Source organism: Epinephelus fuscoguttatus, linkage group LG19, assembly GCF_011397635.1.
Source record: "Epinephelus fuscoguttatus linkage group LG19, E.fuscoguttatus.final_Chr_v1".
NCBI classification, from domain to species: Eukaryota; Metazoa; Chordata; class Actinopteri; order Perciformes; family Serranidae; genus Epinephelus; species Epinephelus fuscoguttatus.
This window is the reverse complement of record NC_064770.1, coordinates 12949894-12970170: the sequence shown is the minus strand read 5'-3', so window position 1 is coordinate 12970170 and position 20277 is coordinate 12949894. Positions and strand designations below refer to the sequence as shown.

The 20277-nt window shown below is 39.9% G+C and overlaps 1 protein-coding gene and 2 non-coding genes across 4 annotated transcripts in view; all 3 read left to right on the top strand.

Moving 5' to 3' along the window:
* kcnh6a (potassium voltage-gated channel, subfamily H (eag-related), member 6a) overlaps positions 1-20277 on the top strand; it is a 36539-nt gene that overhangs the window by 8796 nt on the left and 7466 nt on the right. For both annotated transcript variants that reach the window (XM_049561954.1, XM_049561953.1), the window contains exons 6-10: positions 1669-1871; positions 13326-13751; positions 15938-16355; positions 17869-18068; positions 19504-19756. In XM_049561954.1, coding sequence (XP_049417911.1) covers positions 1669-1871; positions 13326-13751; positions 15938-16355; positions 17869-18068; positions 19504-19756 — 1500 coding nt within the window. The remainder of the gene's footprint in view (positions 1-1668; positions 1872-13325; positions 13752-15937; positions 16356-17868; positions 18069-19503; positions 19757-20277) is intronic.
* Positions 18282-18353, top strand: trnac-gca (transfer RNA cysteine (anticodon GCA)). The gene has a single exon. It is a non-coding gene; the product is annotated as a tRNA-Cys (tRNA).
* trnac-gca (transfer RNA cysteine (anticodon GCA)) lies at positions 19031-19102 on the top strand. Its single transcript has one exon. It is a non-coding gene; the product is annotated as a tRNA-Cys (tRNA).

Below are 20277 nucleotides of genomic sequence, written 5' to 3'. Positions count from 1 at the left end.
AACATTTGATGATGACATTATTAGTCAACAATTCATAACACTGAATGATTGCCAGTCAAAGCCTCTCGTGTGAAATAGAAACTGATGTCACAAGTCATATTTCAACATGATTAACATACTTTTATTTAAAGATGGTTGCTTAATTTCTGTGAACACAAACAACAGTCGTAATGATGTAAGTTAAATCATTTTTGTAATCTTACTAATGATATGGAACATAATTCACAGTATGTTTTGCAAGTGTGTGTTTACCTTGTCTGAATACACATTGCATCTATGTTGTTCAAAATAAACCAGTAGTAACATTCATTGAGATGGGAAACAAAAGGGGAAATTAAACTGAAAATTACACACACACGTCACCAATGTAGTTTGGTTCAGTGGGGTTTTGCGTGCAATCATTTGGCAAAAACTGATCATTTTCATTAAGAGATTTGCCAGTGTTGGGTAATGAAGGCAGAAAAGGGGCTCCCCACACCAAGACATTATATTCTGTGTAAGGATACCTCAGTATACATTACCATTACTATACCAAGGCCATGAATCAAGGGTAAAGGAAAAAATTGGGTGTATTCAATAACATGTCATCTGTGGCCAGTGTAGCCCATGCCAGGTCAAGAAGTATGACTATTATTGCTACAGTTACCTGCAATTTAATAGAGCTAGCACAAAGTGGTGGCTGAAATGCTGACTGAAACTACATGTGTTTGAGCTGACATATTACATTTGATTTCTGGGCATTTTTAAGATGTTTTATATTAGACAGTAGAGAGACGATAGGAAGAAAGCAATGCAATTACAATAAGTCAGATGGCAACACAAGTTGCCCTGTAGTATGATATTCACACACTCCTGATCAGAAAGGAAAGGAATACCATAGCCATGGTATAATATTGTCACCAATATTGGCCAACAAGACACAATTCTGCAACTAGCTCACGACAAATTTCTCACCACGATTCACTCAAATAACCTTTACTTTTCTATCAGACAAGAAAAGACAGAAATAGACAAAAGATCAGAGATCACAGATCTCTATCATCCATAACACAGAGAGTGTCGCTCTGAGCACATGCAGCCGGCTGATGGTTGTTTTGCAGAGACTCGCCAATCAATCTTTCTGTCACTGTGTGTGTGTGTGTGTGTGTGTGTGTGTGTGTGTGTTTCTGATTGTGTGTGGTTTTGTGGTCCACTTGTGGTTAGATTGCACATTAGTGAACATATGTGCTCCTCTCCCCTCAGGGGAAGTACTGTGTGAGGAAACTGTATTTTTTCGTTAAGGTTTCAATCATACTCTGGACTCCCACTTATGTCACAATTTCTGTCATTTTCATCAGACTTGTACATCCATCTGGGTCCTTGGGGCTGAGGGAAAATGCAGTCTGTCCTGATTCTCCTCTTAAAGCAAGAAATAGTGGATGAAGCATTCTGTTTCTGAAAACATTTGAACTGTAGTTTATATTTGTTTTAAATGTTGGTCATGATTTGGCCTTGAAACCTGGACACTTTTAGATTTCGGAGTATATCATAGAGAATGCATTCAAATACATTTTCAGATATTAGTTTTCTGCTCTGTTTTATTTTTACTCATCTCACCACCATTCATTCATTATTGTCCTTGATGTGCTTCTGAGTCCTGATTGCTGATGTTGTTGCATTCGGCTGCAGATCTGAAGCCCAGTGCTCTGAACTCCACATCAGACTCGGACCTTATGAGACTTAGGACCATCGGCCGCATCCCTCAGGTTACTCTCACTTTCGGATCGGACAGGATGAGACCTCCTTCGCCCACCGAGATTGAAATCATTGCACCCAGCAAGATAAAAGACCGAACCCAGAATGTCACAGAGAAGGTCACTCACGTCACTCAGGTAGGACGAGTCCTTTAAATCTCATCTTTCTTTCTCTCTCTCTTTGCACTTCATCTTTTTTTCAAACATAATTCAATCATCTTGTGGTCGAAGCTGGGATCTTAAATTTGGTATTCCTGATTGTTGGTTGCTTGCACGTTTTTTTTAAGGAATTTAAGATGGTTCTACTTATGCACTAATTTGAAGTTCTCACTCTGTTCAATTAAAGTAAACAATTTATTTCTTTTTTAAGATATTTTTTGGGGCATTTTTAGTCTTTATTTGATAGGACAGACAAGTGTGAAGGGGGAAGAGAGAGGGAGTGACATGCAGCAAGGGGCCACGGGCTGAAGTCGAACCCGGGCTGCTGCGGCAACAGCCTTGTACATAGGGCGCCTGCTCTACCACTAAGCCACAGATACCCCAACAATTTATTTCTTATTTCTTTATTTCATAGTTACACTCTGAGAGCTGTGATCATTGCACAATTTTTAAATTTCTTGTCTGTGAGCTAAATGGCTGGATGCCTGTAATCAAAAAAGGGTCAGTGCTCTATGTTCTTTTCATCATTTTTGCTTGATGAAAAGTTAATAATGGATGTGCCTGTGCCCACAGAGCGACCGATGAAGTCAGTTGAAACCAGACTGAACCTAACATGACTTATTTTTCTTATGTAAATATAATACATGAGGTGAGATAATTCTATTTCAATCAGGGGAAGCTTAATTTAGCGTGAACAATAATTTATTGTGCAGGATAAAGATGAATATACCCCATCGTGATGTGTATGTTTAGGGGGTAGAGATGCAAACGCTGGTTTAGAAATATTCCCCCGAAGGCTTCAAGACACTGGTGGTGGAAGTGAATTGAGTTGGCTGAAGATGAGGATGGTGAGATGTGGAGCAGGACTGGGCACTGGATGTGATGAAGACTGGAGGTGAATGAGATGGAAGAGAGTCATATCTGTTTGTCCTGAAATTGCAACTGACAGCAGCAGAGAGGAGATGGTTTTAAAATTTGATAGCAAAGACATGATTGGTTGGATTAACTTACAGTGATGCCCACAGTCAGCTGATTGATGAGAAGCTGAAGAGTGAGGTGGAGAGATTTGTGAATGAAATGAGAGCATAGAGACAGTCTTTCTGATTCCCGTTGCTCTGGTATCAGTGTATTTTTTTTCTGGTTACCCTTCTGATTGAAGACTGTTATTTATTTATTGCTTGTTTTGATGGATGTGTTTTTTGCAGTGTATGATTAATGTTTTTGGATAATTTCAAGTAAAGTTAAGCCTCATATGTAGAGGTAATAAAGTTTCAGCTTTTCCTGCAAGCAGTTTTAAAGATTTGTCACGCTACTCATTCTGGGAAAAAAAATAATATCAGTCATATTGTTACTTTTCCTGTCACCTTGTTTGATAGGATCAGAATGTTGGCCATAATTGCAGTTGATCTTTCCACACTGCCACATCCAGTCATTGTCTCTGCACATAGATAGTTCAGGCAAAGATGTCTATAAATGTTTACTGCTTTTGACTCACTGAAGATACTCGAAGACATCTGCAGTCCCAGGGTGATGGTGCGAAAGAATAATCTCACCTGAGGTGTGACATCTATGGCACCAGCAGCTCAACACTTTCATCAGCCAACTGTCATCACACCACGGTGTGCGTGTGCACATTTTGGCATGCTGCTTCTCACACACAGCAGTGGAGGAAAAGCCACAATGGAAAAATACTCTGTGTGAGTGTTTAGTTCAGAAAATTGGAGATAAAGAAGTGATTAAGTGTAGGTCAACCAGCTAAATCAATTTATGCATCAAATATTCCTCTGTATTTTGAGAACATTTTTAAACACCCTTTATTTAATTTCTCAGAGACATTGGAGTCACTGGGGCTGGGTGACATGGTGAAAATCAAATATTACGATGTTTTTGACCAAATACCACAAAATTAATATTGTGACAATACTGTAGGGTGCTTTCACAAAGTATTTATACATGGAGATTTTTGATAAATAATTGTCAGTAATGTGGATGTAATGATTAAGTGGGTTAAGGCAAATTGTAAAACAGAAAAAGAGGGTGATAAGCTCAAAGAATAAAACACTTCACTGTAATGCAGCCTTAAAACCAGGAAAACACGACACTTAAGATATTACAATATTCAAAAGACGATATCTAATCTTACAACACAGTATTGATATAATATTGACATATTACCCTGCCCCAGGTCTCTTACAGTAATTGTTGCATCTTATTTTGTTAACATCTGTTAAATTCTCAGTCCGTCATCAGTCCATAGAATGTTGCTACATGATGCCCATGTCTTGCTGAGGTAAAGCACATAGACTTTATTTTTCAGAATGTGTACATATTTTATGAGCTTATTAAATCTGAATCAGCAATATACTCTTAACGGAAGCCATTAGATAAAAGCTGTGAAACATTAACCACAATATTAACCTCAAAAATTTAGTGAAGAGAAAGTGCAGAAACTGATAACAATATAATCGTAAAATTCGAAGAAATAGCACATCATAATTGTAAGAACTTGAGTGGATTTTTTTTTACCTTACACACACACACACACACACACACACACACACGGACAAAATGTCATGGACTGGCCTGTTTGGTGCAGGATTGAGCTGGCAGTCAGATGCTGTGGGGCTCCCTTAGTGCATCACATTAACCCAGTTTATCCGAGGGGCTTCCACAGTGGTCAGTTGACTCTCTTTCCATCCAGCCTGAGCCAAAGAGGCAGTGTTTGGCCCAATTGATTTGTTTGTTTGGCTTTTGGTTTGTTATCTAACAGGACAGTCCAAAAAAACCTGCCAACAGATCTCAAATAAACTTGTTAGAAAACTTTGCCGTGGGCCAAGGAACAAGTGATGTAGTGTCAACATGAGGCCATTTGTAAAACACTTTACATTTAGGTCCATAACCCCAAGAGCCTTTTACACAAAGCAGATTGGCTGACGGTGTTAATCAGTCTGTGTATCCACATTTAGAATTCCCTAGGTCCCTTCATTGCCTTTCTCCGTCCACCCGCCAGACACCCTCAGACTTTCCCTCCTCTCCCCATCACCTAACTGCCCAGCCCACATTCACACCTGTTCCCACTCCCCTCATCTGCTCTGCAATTCCCAGGCCTTCCCTGCCCACCCCCTCATCTGCATCTCTTTCTCTCATCAGCCTCTCACTACATATACCGGCCCAGTTCCGTTCATCCCCCTGTCAAACCATCAAAGTTGCTTTGTGCCTCATGCCTTTGTTTTCAATCACAGTGTTGATTGATCCTTTCAAATGTGGGACATGGACTGAATTAAACATTACTGGTCCAGGTTTTACTCAGCAGTGTAAACCAAATTACTCAGTAAATCTGCTTCATTGAACAATTTCTATGAACTTCGTGGTCAAGAGCAACCAAAGTTATTTAGTTAGTTATTAGTTCTTTGATCAAGATATATCAAGGACCATGCAGTTATCCAAAAGTTGTTATACAATATATCAGCATGAGTCTACAAAATGTTGTCTATATTTTTATCTAAATTCGATACGTTTTTTCTGTAATTATATTCATGGCTGATTTGAAATAAAGTGAACATGCTGTGCAAATGCTAACAGATTTAGATAGAAGTGATAACTCTCAGCACTACACTGATAGATAACACAGGCATTAGACTTGATAGTGTGTTTATTTATTGTTAATGGATCCTAAATTTGCCTGACATTTGTATTATCCTATGTAATTCCTGCTGCCTTGGTGATGGTGAGATCTTACTGCTTCACACCAGAGAAGGCGAGTGGTATCGACAGCCTGCTGCACAATGCGGTAACAACGTGGCTTCTGTGGCCCTTGAAAAACTGACAGGACGAACAGAAGGCCTCCTCAAATGCCTGGCAGAACACTTAACTTGTTATCTTGACTCCACTGACGTCATGTGCTTCAAGTTTTGATGAAGAGTGTTTCTCTATGTTAGCATGGCAGTAGAGTAGGGTTTGTCTTACTCTTTATGTTTCCCTTAGAGGGTAGAAAGCAGTTATTATAGCTATCTGTCTCTGGTATGTCTCCTGTTGACAGACCACACATGGCCTTCCTCAGCGTGTCTTCATCTCAACAAAAACTTTAGTCCAGAACTGTGTCTTTAAATCTTGTTTTTAGTAAAAACAATGGGCTATTTATTTCCACTTGTTTGCATTGTATATCAACTTGTTTCAACTTGCTTAGCTGTTTTATAACATGTTTAAATGAACTATCAAGTGGCAATTTATGAATCTCCCTCATTTTGTGATATTATTTCTTGACACTATACATATACACCAATTTAATGGCAGATTAATTATCTGGATACCTTTGCAGATATTTAATCTCTTGTTTCATGGAAAATACTATGCTTTTTGAGTATTATCTTTTGTGTGTGTTTTTAGTGTGATGGGTTTTCAGCATATTCTATGTAAATTATTTTTGCATTGGTTATGCTTTGGTGTTTTAACTGTCAAACATTATATCTCCTGAAGTTCTTTAGATTTTCAGTGAATGAATTTGAAAGATCTCCTCTAGACATTTATTAGGACATATGAATATGTCCACAGAAAAAGTTCTACCACTTTGTCCCTTCTCCCTCACTAAAAAACCCATAATCTATGAATATGTAAAAACATTTCATTCGAAAGTTCACTACTGGACACAAGATGTCTCCACTTGAACTGAAAGCTTTAAGTTTCCACATCACACTTGTGTAAGCTGCATATTGAACCAGGATTAGCTTCCTAAGTAGTTGTGATGTCACAAGATTCTGCTCGTATGTGAGTTTAAAGGTTAGCACAGGGAAATTTACCACCTTCAGCAAATGAAATTGAAAACTGACTTCTGGTGTTGAACTCTGCACAAGTAAATTTACAATATAATTAAACACATTTTTGAGCGGAGGGGGACTTTAAGTTTGTAGTTTTATTTGTCCGATCAGTCGTGGTGGTTGTCTGTGCTTGTCCATTTGCGTAGATTCTTTTTCTTGTTCCAACAAAATTCTAAATTATTTCTGGGGGCAGAGATGTGAAATTTCATTAACCAACGATAACTAAATCAATATTGTGCCAGTATTGTGCCTGTACAAATATTTGTTTTAAAATCGTGTCTGGAATTTAATTGATTAATATGTGTTACTCACTGTTGAGTGTGTGAGGATGTATGTGGAGATGGTGTGGGTGTGTGGGGGGATCACAGACTGTCTGTGAAGCTGTCTGTTCTGGTGAATTGTGCATAGTTATGAAAGCGAGTAAAAAAGGGCGATGGCTGTGAGCCTATTGAGCGGCACTGGGTGGCTTGATGCTGATGCCAGTGACCTTGGCCTCTGGAGCTAATGGAAGTGGAGGGCATGCTCTCTGTGCATCTGCCAAACCTCCAACTGCCCTAAAAAATCACACTGCAATCTCCTCCTCCTGTCTTCATGCTGGTGCCAGTTTGAGCTTTGGTCCTGTTAAAACAGTTGAAGTTGACTCCTCGCAGTGGCATCATAGTCGCTGGGTCAAATATAAATGTGAAGCTCTGAAGGTCAGGTTTTAGGTCACAGTAATCGTTTCTGTTGTCATGTAGGAACAAACTGTAGCAACGGTCAATAAGCATACCAAGAACAAGTTTTTCTAGACAACTGTTTGTTTGTTGTTTTTCTTTGAACTAAATCTATTAGCAGATGTTACCTTTACTTTTTGATATTTGCAATTATACAATAAAATTGTTGATTATCCCGCCTTTATAATTGGATTTCGATTGGCACCTTACAAAAAGGGAAATGAAGGCTGTCATTGATCTTTGTTCATATTGATTTGGCTGCATAACATGAAGCACACAATGTGATTGACTCGACTGCAGCTTGTAAAAGACTGGTAACTGTAGAAAAGGCCCAGCACACTAACCAGTGTGTGTTTTGGGAAAGCAGAAATGTGTTTATGTGGTGCCCCCTGGCTGTCAATGAGCTTACAACATGAGGCTGCAGAGGAATTCAGTTTGAATGGACAAGAACTTCCTAGTTGTTTTATAAAGGTGGCGCCATGATTTTTAAATTTTGTGGGCAGGAGAGTGTGTGTGTGCACAGTTGAAGTATATTTGTTTATCTGATTTGAATTTCCCAAGTATTACAATCTGATCAAACGTATTATTAAAGAGCAGTCAACAAGTGCAAGTAATCAAAATAAATTGAGGAGGTTGCGTGACTGTCCTCCAAGATACTGTGTTAATTCCCTCAAACATTTTTGGCTACATTGGTTTATACTTTCTTGAAATACAATCAGTTAATTTTTTAGCCATGCGACTTGACAAAAATGTAAAAACAAACACAGCAAAAAAATGTCTAGTCAACAATCCAGACTGATAAATAGCACTACAGTTAAGAGGAAAAATATGTATTTTCGGTTCTGGGGTGAACTGTTCCTCTAAAAAGTTCAGTGTATTTAGTTTGATTTATTTAATCTGCCACTTTTTGAGACAATACTTGATTGATGATTTTGAGTAACTTACAAAAACATGGTCTCACTCCGAAGTCGTCGAAATCCAGTGCTTGGTTAGTAACTTGCAGCGTCAGACACTGACAAAAACGCTGTCCTTTGACGTCGGCGTGATATGCAGCCAATCGCCATACAGTTTAACAGCGCTCCGTGCACGGTGGGACAAGAGCGGTGTTCACACCCGGTACAATTATAAAGCGAAACCCTGTTCTTTGTTCCTAAACCTTAGCACATGCTTTTGTTGCTTAAACCAAACCATGTGCATTAGTTGTTGGAGGAAAAACCATCAATTCGTGGTGTTGTACTGATGTATTGCGTTTATTTTGAAAGAGACAGTAAATTTCCTGTGAATACGGAAGTGTATTTTGAAAGAAGACAATACATGTAACAGGCAGAACTTGACTTGACACGACGTCCAAGAATGTCAGCAACCAACGCATCCAGGGTACCTCTCATGTTGTATCTGGACATGGATAGTCCATGACCAAACACTGATATGTGATGAGACTGGAGGGAGAATGTGTTGCACATGACCTCAGAAACAGCACAACATGAGTGATACACCCGTCCATGTGAGCATATAGACAACAATTTGTTGACTGATAAAAGGATTATGCAAACAACTGCAACCACAAAATAAATAGACATGGCTGTAACTCACTGCATAGAGATATAAACATTTACATAATTATTTCTAAATAGCTAACCATAAACCAGACTGCCTATATAATCAGAAAAGCTTTGTTGTCTTTTAGCAGTTATTGCTTGTTGAGTACCAGCGGTGGAGGCAGACAGCATCATTCATAAAGCCACTGTATCATTTTTTTCATGTCTGAAGGAGGATCCTGCTATGAGGGCTGGGCCACAGGGAGGGAGGAGAGAGCAGGAGGGAGGGAAATACAGACAGATGGATAGGGGTTTCCTCCCTCTCACTCTCTCTTGCAGTCTCTTAGCCTTCTCCTGCTGATTACCCTGTGGTGCGCTTCAGCATGAGCTTCAAGCATAAACTGCAGCCTGTGAGTACCTCAGCCTTACTGGGTCTCTCAAGCTCCCTGGTGTCCTCCTCAAACTCTCCCTTGACTTTTCAGCGCCACTTCCCTGCTTTGTTTATTGTTCCCTTTTCTCCTTCTTCCTCCCTCTCTCTGTCCTCATCCTGCACCTCACTCTTTCTGCTTACCTACTGTAGCTCCACAGGTGAGCAACACTAGCTTTATGCAGGTTAAGCTGATGCCATGTCACGTTACTATGACAAGGACTTGTCTGTCTATTTGCACAGTTTTCACACATTTTGTGCACAGAATCTTGCAGCTTATTTTGCTTTTGAGTCGCTTCTGTGGTGGGTTTACTGAAGTACAGAAATATGTGTTCATGTTTAGAGTGGGATAAGGCAGGATGAGGAGCATGCACTGGCTGAATAGTTGAAATTCATGTTTATTAAAGTTTGCAAGAAGAAAAGATTAACTGAAATGAGCTATACGTGAAAGATTTTGCACTCTGCATTGTGTCTTTATTCAACAGTAAGAATAAAGGTAGGATTTTTTTGTCTTCACAACAGATAAATTACAATTCACAATCATGTTTGTGTTTTTACGATCGTGGTTATTTTGTATTCAAGCCCACTTTTAATGCCATAAAATCAGCAGTATCATATATATCACACTGTCCTTCATGATTTATATCCTGTTCAGTTTAAAAGCTTCCCCTGTACTTCACACCTCAACTGTGTTTTCTGTCTAATACAAGTGAAAAAGTAAAAACAGTGAACTCTTGCTGTGTTAATTACAAAGTGCAACTAGCAACAGAAGGCTGTTCGCGTGCGAACTTGTGGTGGCAGTTGCTCTCTGATCGTCATTATGACACAGAGCTGTGCACAACATCAATAACTTAGCATTTCTTGGATGAGTGAACTTTTGCTCGTGTGTTTACATTCTCATTACTGTGTTGTCTTTTCACATCTGTACAGCTTCTGTGGTCAGTTGCTGCTGACACACAAAGGAGTGCCAGAAGTTGTTGTGTTCATTAAGTCCTGTGTCGTTTCCCATCTTAACCTCGTTTCCAAATACTGTATGCTGTCTATAGGTCATAAAAAACACAGATTTATGGAGCAAGACCAGAAGCCAACATTCACTCAGTTACTAAAGGCCACTGCATGCTATAATGGAAAACTATACAAGCCTTGGTTAAATCTAAGCTTGAACTTTGTATTTGCCTTCTGCTTTTTTAACCAAATATGGCCATTATCACGTTTAGTAACTTTTTTAATGTAGTACTTTGTCCTTAAGAGGCATTTCACTTTGACTATTTCTGACCACTGTTTTATCTAACCTGGGAAAGTGGAAAGAAACAGCTTTTTTTGGAGGGAATGTTTGAAGAGCTGAATTCTAAGAAAATATCTTGCTAGACTTTTCTTATGGTTCTTGTGAGTTTAGTGTTTGGCACTGCAGCTACTCGTTATACAGGTCCAGCGTCTTTTGTCAGGGTGTCTTTGGTCCTAATTATGCAAACTGAAATGCAAATGAGGGTCTAACCACTGCAGGGTTTGTGAGGAGGTAGACAGACAACATTGCACGTAGAGCAATAGTGTACATATGGGTGTCAACAGCAGGGCATCAGGAATACACACCTTGGGGAGAGCAATTTCACACCAGCAATGACTGTTAAATCAGCCACGTAGAGTCCCAGCCTTGCAGAATTAACTGAAATCACTCCTCTGCGTGGCTCCCAATCAATGCAGGCACTTATTCGGGTTGACAATCGATCAGAACGCTGGTAGAAGGGGTCACATGGTCTCCATAAAATGGGAATCACATGGTGCAACAGAGGCAGGTGAGGCTGCAGTGGGCTTTTTAAAAACAGCACTTAGTGATTTGACTTAGTGGAGCGCCTGGAGAGAGAGGATAGAGCCACACAGAGGCTCTGTCAGAGCTCAGATTGGGTTTTTTTGTAGAAGTTTGTGTTTATTCTGCTAGAAAGTGATGCAGGAGAGGAGATGGCCACTACGCAGCAGGCAGGCAGGGCTGCAAAGGGTTTGGAGAAGTTTCCTCCTCTGCTGCTGTGGTCGTCACCATGAGGAGAACCTGGACATGGAGGCCCTAATTGTTGTACCGGTCAGTGGGATCTTAATGCTCAACGTCTGATGCCTTTACAGTTAACTTACTGTATTTTGTTGGTCCGCCTGTTAATGCTATTAGACAAATCACTGAGGGAGTGGTGGTAGCACTGGATGGGGATTTGTGTATTGATGTTCTTTGCCTTGCTAAAGGCTGGGGTCGTTTCTGTTATTTTTGCTGCATTTGAAAAAAAAACTGCATTTTAAGAAACTCACTGAGTGTGAATATGTTGCGACTTTTTCTCCTACCAAACCTGGTGAGAGTCTTTTTGAGGAAGTTGTAATTTGCCACTCAGACACAAATTATTATACAATAAAGCCTGATTGGCTTGATTGCCAAACCGCACTCATTAGTGTGTACAGCAGTCACTAATGTATGCATAAACACTTCTCTGTCTAAATTAACAGCTACTTTATTGTATGAATATTCTGGACTTAATCAGGATATTTTTGTTGCCTTGCGTCAAGTGGAGTGACAGTCATTTTACTTTGTTTTAAACAACAACTTAATGCAAGTGCTTGGTTTGGTTTTGCTTAATTAATGATTTTTTTAAGGGAAAATTGTGTGTCAGTGCTCACATGAGGCTTTACTTTTTAAGTTGGGGATGTATTCTGTTATGTGTACTGATCTATACCAATTTCGAAGGTAACTTAGGACAAACTACTGCTAGCAGTGCTGAAAGTGAGCTGGTACTCACCAACATGCAGACCTGGCACTCCTACATTTTACTATTTGGTGTACCATCAATCAACAACTCCCAAAACTCAATGATTTTTTGGGAGTCACAGAATCTTATGGGTCACAGATTTCGGTGTTACACCCATTCTCTTTTCTGCCCTCACCATATTGGGTTCTCTGGGCAATTTATAATGGCCTGAAATAAAGTACATTATCCAGGGCCGCTGGCAGCACTATGTAAGCTATCCAGGGGACACTACATGAAAGGGCAACACAAAGAGAACACAAACAGAATCAGAAATTGCCACAGCACAGCTCCTATGTTGCTAAATGCAGGCTGGGAGCAGCAAAGAGCCTGATGGTGTAACAATAATCTTTAGACACAGATTTTTGCATGTGTTTGTAGAATCTGTTGGCAGTGGGACAAGATTTTGTATCAAAAGTGTTCTTGTTTCCATTTGTAGTCTGAGTAGTATGGAGTGGCAGGTAAAAAGTCTGTATGGAGAGGTGGGAAGTATTGGCCGAAACACAATTTTGGAACTCATCCGCTATGGTCTGACAACAAGTTAGCCTTGTATTAGCTTTTTTAAAAATATATATGCATTTATATGTAGATATCTGTGTATAGAGATTAGCTGAAACGTGTGGCACACAAAAAAGGAAGTTTTGGCCCGCATGTCTGCTTGCTACACCAGGTCTGTGGAAAATTGCCCATTTCCCCCAGAGGATTATTGTTGTCAGAACGAGCCAGTGCATTATGAAATTGATGTAATGCTATAAGAACTTATAGCTGTTCTAATGAGTGTTGGCTGTTGTGTGTAAATTAAATATTAAAATAGAAAGAACATGTTGCTGTTTTAAATCATTAAAAACCACAGTATCTTCTCTGTTCATCAAATATATACTGGAAAAGTGGAGGGTGAATAGCGTAGCAGTGCATGAATATTAATCCTCATCGCAAGAAGTAAGTTACTTGTATGTTTTTGGCTAATGTATCTTGCTCTTTCTTATTATGGTGTTTGCTTAAGTATAAGCAATGAGCACTTTCCATGTTTTCATCTCCTCATGGATAAATCAACTCTTGGCTTTTAACCCAGTCCCTGTAAAGTTACCTCTATCCCACTTGTCATACTATCCTATCTCCATTATGAAGAACATCCTCACCATCCTGTCCCTTTCTCCTCAGGTGTTGTCTCTAGGTGCTGACGTGCTACCAGAGTACAAGCTCCAGGCCCCACGCATCCACAAATGGACAATCCTCCACTACAGCCCTTTCAAAGCAGTATGGGACTGGGTCATTCTGCTGCTGGTCATCTACACCGCCATCTTTACACCGTACTCGGCCGCTTTCCTTCTCAACGAGGTGGAGGAAGAGCGGAGGAGAACCTGTGGCTACACCTGCAATCCGCTCAATGTGGTGGACCTGGTGGTGGATGTCATGTTCATCGTGGACATCCTCATCAACTTTAGGACCACCTACGTCAACCACAATGACGAGGTGGTCAGCCACCCGGGACGCATCGCACAGCACTATTTCAAGGGCTGGTTCCTCATTGACATCGTGGCTGCCATCCCCTTCGATCTGCTCATATTCCGCTCCGGCTCTGAGGAGGTGAGAAAGCAGGGGACACAGTGGATGTCAGTGGCATCACAACATCAAAATCAAATCTCCCAATGTTTTCTAACAAGAAAAATGCCTTTTTTTTTTTTTACAACAGACAAAAGGTCAAACATCAAAATGGTGTGTAATAATGGCTCCTTCCGCTTCACCTTTCAGGATGTTATGCCAGTCATATTACCAGTTACACCGTCCTTTTCCTGCCACAACAAATGTCAAAATGCTGTGAAAAGCTATGTTTTATTTAGCAGGTATTTAGTAGTGTGGTTCTATCTTGGCTGCAATGACAAAATGTTTGTGTCTTGTGGGTCTAGTGTTTAAGACGTATACTATATAAGCACAGTGTCCTTAGTATGGATTGGGTATTGGTGAGTACATGAGTCCATGCACCAATCCGATACCACATAACTTATTGATAAACTTTAAAGTAGTTTCACACCCAGATACAATGGCTGTTTTCCTGAAAGTCAATTCTTCTTTGCTGCTCTAAATCGGTAGCCTACACAGCAAGTTGCACTGTGCAGCCACTGGCGACTACTGTTTTAACACCCAGATACAAGAAATTGACATCAAAGAACCAGTGGCGATGAAGGCCAGCTGTGTTGCCTCAAGAAGTCTGTGTCTTGACCAAAAAGTTGCACTTGAACACTCTGCAACCACTACAGCCAATGGCCAATTAGCATGTACATTCCGCACCTGCGTGACAGGAAATAACTCTCCATACTAGCAGGCCGTCTCTAAGTCTGCATTCATCATTCAAAAGGGAAACTGGAAGACCAACAGGAGAGGTCCAAGACGCTATTTAGCCAGTTAGCACATTAACAACACAACTTTATATTGAAAGAACAAAGGATATGTACCGTGTGCTAGCAAAAAAATAACACAAACAACTACAAACTGTTTCTGCTAAAGAGCTTAATGATGGTTAAAAAAATAATCTTACATGATATAACAACTTGACATGCCTCTAGTCATTTCTTTGCTTTCCTCAGTTCTGTTTCTCTTCCCATTCACAGAGCTAAACTGCTAATCAGAGTGATATCATTCACAAATGGTTCCACTGTCTCCAATGCTTATCAACATGCTAAATTGGCCAAAAAAAACTGACAAGGGCCGAAAAGATGCCAACAGTATGGGCCACACTGCAAAAACAAGGGTGACAGACGCTCACTGACAGCCCAATATTAACCAATGACTGAACATTGTCTTTGTGTGTTAGGGCCCTTAGAGCTGTGAAGAGGAATTGAGTTCTGGTAACAGTGTAATGTTAGCTGTTTAAAAATGTCATAAATCTGAAGTATTGGATCTGTACTTGGTATTGGCCAATACGCAAGTTCAGGTATAGGAATGGGCACCAGAAGGAAAAAATGGTGTCGGACCATTTGTAGTCATCAGTTTGAATCTGGTTTTGGACATTGTTGCATAGCCCCCTCTCTCCCTGCGTTTTCTGTCTCTATCTCCAATGTCCCTATGAAACAGGGGTATAAATGATAAGGTGCTCACTCATATGGCACTGTAAAATGACAGTACCATAGTAGATAACAAGGACAGAAGACCCAATGAGTATGTTACAGTTTTTCATAAAGACCAATGAAAAAAAATCCTTTTAAGAAACCCCTTTGAGTTACAGATGCTACAGGAACAGAGGCTAAATAAGTAGGTAGGACTCCCGCTCTCTATTTGCTAAAACATTCAAAGTTGGATGATACTCTGCTGAGACATTGACCCCATTTGAATAAGCACACTCCTTGCAAATACATCAGCTACTCAGGCAGTGTCAGACTTCCTTCATACCATCGACCAAAATTGGTTATTGAATTATCTGGAAAAAAGAAATAGGTCATGCAGTTGCAGAATCATTGTTAATTTATACAACAATTAGTCTAAATATTTGTTAGCAACATTTAGACTTTTGAGATACAGTTAATCCATTTGTTGTCTAAACATCTTGCATAGTTTACTGATTTGTCCAACAAAGTGGTGAAGTATGGGATGTTAAGTGTCAGGTCTGTGTGTGTGTGTGTGCCAATGTGTTGCACGATAGAACCTTCCATTAATGTCTCAGTACACTTTATAACTGCAGCAGAAAGTCAGTGATTAATGTTACTCGTCATTTTAGACTGGAACAAAAGCTTGCTAATATCACTAACATGAGGTCTTCTCTTCTCTCTCTCCACCAGCCTCAGACAACCACTCTGATTGGCCTACTGAAAACAGCCAGACTGCTGAGATTGGTACGAGTGGCCAGGAAGTTGGACCGCTACTCAGAATATGGAGCTGCAGTCCTTTTCCTCCTCATGTGTACCTTTGCCCTCATCGCTCATTGGCTGGCCTGTATCTGGTATGCCATCGGCAACGTGGAGCGCACCAGCTCTGCCCGCATTGGAGGCATGAAGATCGGCTGGCTGGACAACTTGGCTGAACAGATTGGTAAACAGTACAATGACAGTGACGCAGCCTCAGGCCCCTCCATCAAGGACAAGTATGTTACAGCCCTGTACTTCACCTTCAGCAGCCTGACCAGTGTGGGTTTTGGGAACGTCTCACCCAACACCAACCCAGAGAAGATCTTCTCCATCTGTGTCATGCTCATAGGCTGTGAGTAGAATGGGAATGAGTCTGATATCAGAGCACCCACTTGAACAAATATAATATGTCTATTTTTAAAGCAGCTGTAGGTGAATGTTAATATTTGTCTGCATGTGCAGGAGAGAGGCAGAATCAAGATTCAAAACCTTGGTCACCAAGGTGTGAGACTAAAACTCTTATATAGAAATTACTGAATTCTTCAGGGTGTCACACCCTTTAAAGCATACGTTTGGTATTTACCAACCTGGACCCTATTTTTCTATGTTTTTGTGTCAAAGTATCTAATAGGGACAACAGTTCATGACACTGGTCCATTATTGAGTGAGAGAGCTCCAGACAGCAGCCCGAAACAGGCTGCAATGTAACCACTCTGTTGCATGTTTGCACCTTGAATGTACGTCTACTAAAAGTGCTTGTTTTTGTCAGTGACAGGCTCAGATTATTATATTATTAGTGTCTGAAAACATTATGGAAGGATCCTGACTGAAATAGATGTTATTGTTAAAGACTAAGGTCCTTTTTGGTTTAACCAGAAACATCCCTGAAATCGCTATCTCCAAACCCACCAGACTCCATTTATATATACAGTAATTTTTACATTGTAAAACACTTAATTCAGAATTGACAGGAACAAAATGAAACTCACAAAAACTGTCTCAGTTCTACTTTCAACTGTTCCAACAATTATCAGCTTTAGATTGGTTGGAAAAAACCCTTAATTCATCAAGTTAGATGTGAAAATATGCTGGCTCTATACACACTAAAATTATTTTTTATTCATATGAGTCTAGTGGCTTTGGAGGTAGCGATTTCAGTGATGTTTCTGGCCAAACAAAGAGGTTTATTTTTTCCCATAATGTTGTCAGACACTTAAAATAATAATCTGAACCTGTCAGTGACAAAAAGAAGCACTTTTAGTGGACATGCATTGATGGTGCGAACATTCCCCAAATGGGTGCATTGCAGCTTGCTGTCTACAGCACTCACAGTCGATACTGGACCAATTTTAAACATGGATGTTAGTTACTTAGACACAAGAACATGGAAAAATAGGGTCCAAGTTAAAATATATCAAACCCTATCCTTTAAAGGCCAGGTGACCTATGCATGTATTTGCTTACACATTAAACTCTGGTAGAGTAGACTCCTCTTTCTTAAAATCAGGCATTAATCTTCAAAAACGTCCAGAGGCAATTCTTTTTTTTTTTTTTTAGGTTTAAAACACTTTATACAGCTTTGTTAAATTATTATTTCAATGAAACACCCATACTGCTCTTAAATATTTGCAACAAAACAAAAACAAACAAAAATAACTAAATGAATTTCATCCGTCAATATTGTGTTTAAATTATCTATTTTCTGAAATGATTTTACAACATAGATATCAGCATGTTGCCAAAGGACTTAATTTAAAATACAGAATTGTTCGCATTGTGCCACTTGTTTTAAAAATGTGAAATAGAAAACAGTACATTTATCAGTTCCTCTGACATATAGTATCTCTGTTGTCTTTCCCATGTAGCTCTGATGTACGCCAGTATCTTTGGTAATGTATCGGCCATCATTCAGAGACTGTATTCAGGGACAGCCCGGTACCACACTCAGATGCTGCGGGTCAAAGAGTTCATCCGTTTCCACCAGATCCCAGGAGGCCTGAGACAGAGGTTGGAGGAGTACTTCCAACATGCCTGGTCCTACACTAACGGCATCGACATGAACGCTGTAGGTCAAGTAAGATATTCATGCACATACGTGGTCCTGCACCAGTTCACATATTATTTGGGTAGAAACACTTTTTTGTTGAACAGTGGATGTTGAGACAGTTTAGAAAGACAGAATGGTTGCTTTATATATTCATATAAAGACTTTAAATATTCATATAAAGACTTTAAATTACAAATTACAGTTTTGTTTTTCAAAAGCAACAATATGTGAGGGGGTATAGCTCAGTGGTAGAGCATTTGACTGCAGATCAAGAGGTCCCCAGTTCAAATCTGGGTGCCCCCTAGCTCCATCTTTTGTGTACATAATCCCAAACCACAACTGTTGTACTGGCCACTCAGCTGGAACAAATGTTGAGCACTCATGATGCATGTTAAATATCTGTGTAAAATATGCCTCAATCAAACCCCGGGGCATGTAGTGTACTTTTTCTTTTTTTTTTTAGATTTGTCATCACCATATACTGTAGGACTATACATGCATTTGTTATGCTAGTCTCAAAATAAATTATTGGCAGAACACGCCTAAAAACTCCTAGGCACTGAAGTGGATGGTAAAAATAAGCATCCTTACAAAACTTTTATGATATACCAGGATGTTTTGGCACTCTCGTTTTCCTCTGGTTGTCTTTTTATATATCCCATTGACGTTTGCAGCATTACCTCACATATTCTGTTTGACCTACATTGGTTGTTTGCCTTGTTCTTTGCTGTGGCAATGACCCAGTTTTCCCACATTGAACTCTCATGTAACCTTACACTTTAATTAACATAAATGCAGGTTTTCACTATGTTGCATCGCAAGTGGATTCACTTTCAGAATTGAGATTTGTTTTTTTATAGTTTTCATATTTTCCAACAAAACCTTTATCACAGTCAGCTTTTTTACCTATTCTTTGAGCATATGTTGGGATTCATATATGCTACTGTGAACATGAACTAAAACGTTTTATAAAATCAGTAGGGGGTATAGCTCAGTGGTAGAGCATTTGACTGCAGATCAAGAGGTCCCCAGTTCAACTCTGGGTGCCCCCTTCTCATTTAAACATGGATGAGTGTTTCCAGTGAGGCTGAAGCATTGGGAGATGGCATTTTTAGTGATGATGTGCGTCATATCGCTGCTTAGGCTACTATCAGCACTGAAGCATGACACAGCCTGAGAGCAGCATTAGCGCCTGCCAATTCAATGTGAGAATAGATAATCACTTGGAGCCGCTGTCCATTGCGTCCCCCCCAACCCCGAATCAATCTGACACAATCTGCTCTCCTCCTCTCACCCTGATGTTTCTTTATTATGTATCTTTCAGATTCAGTTTTCTGTTTTTAGGTTACAAGGTTTTAAAAGATACACGACAAATGGATTCAGGAAAAAATGTATAAATATCATGGAGAATTATTAACAGTAGATTCACCCAATGCTCTCTGTTGCCCCACAGGTTTTAAAGGGTTTCCCTGAGTGTCTACAGGCTGACATCTGCCTCCATTTGAACCGCAGCTTGCTGCAGAACTGCAAAGCTTTTCGAGGTGCCAACAAAGGCTGTTTGCGGGCTCTAGCCATGCGATTCAAAACCACCCACGCTCCACCAGGTGACACTCTGGTCCACAGTGGGGACATTCTCACCGCCCTCTACTTCATTTCCAGAGGCTCTATAGAGATCCTCAGGGACGACATAGTGGTGGCCATACTAGGTGAGCTGCAAACCACTGTGGAGTTCCTGTTTACTGTGTCCTTTTTTCTGTAAGATTGCAAATCGGTCATTATTTTTATTATCAGTCACTCATTTAAATATTCAACAAATTATTTCACTAATAAAATGTCAAAAATAATGACCAGTGACAACCAAACTATAAAATGAAATCTTGAAATTGCAATAAAAATCTTCATTTTACTCTTCTGACACACTGTTACCACAGTGTGTCACTAATTTGTGTGTGTGTGTGTGTGTGTGTGTTGCCAGAGGTGTTTGGGCAGAGCTCCACTTCCATTTCGCAGTGGCATTGATCATCAATAGGGTCAGCACTCACATCCAGGCCTACATAGGTCATTTCTTTTTTAGCTGAGTTTGGGGGGATCATTAATTTGTTTTGAAGAGCAGAGCTGCTGAGAATTAATGTCACTCCATTGCTTTGTTTCTCATTTGTTTTGAATCAGATTCATCCATCAAAATGTTATCAGTTAACTTTCTTAACTATTAATAGCAGTCGCTTGC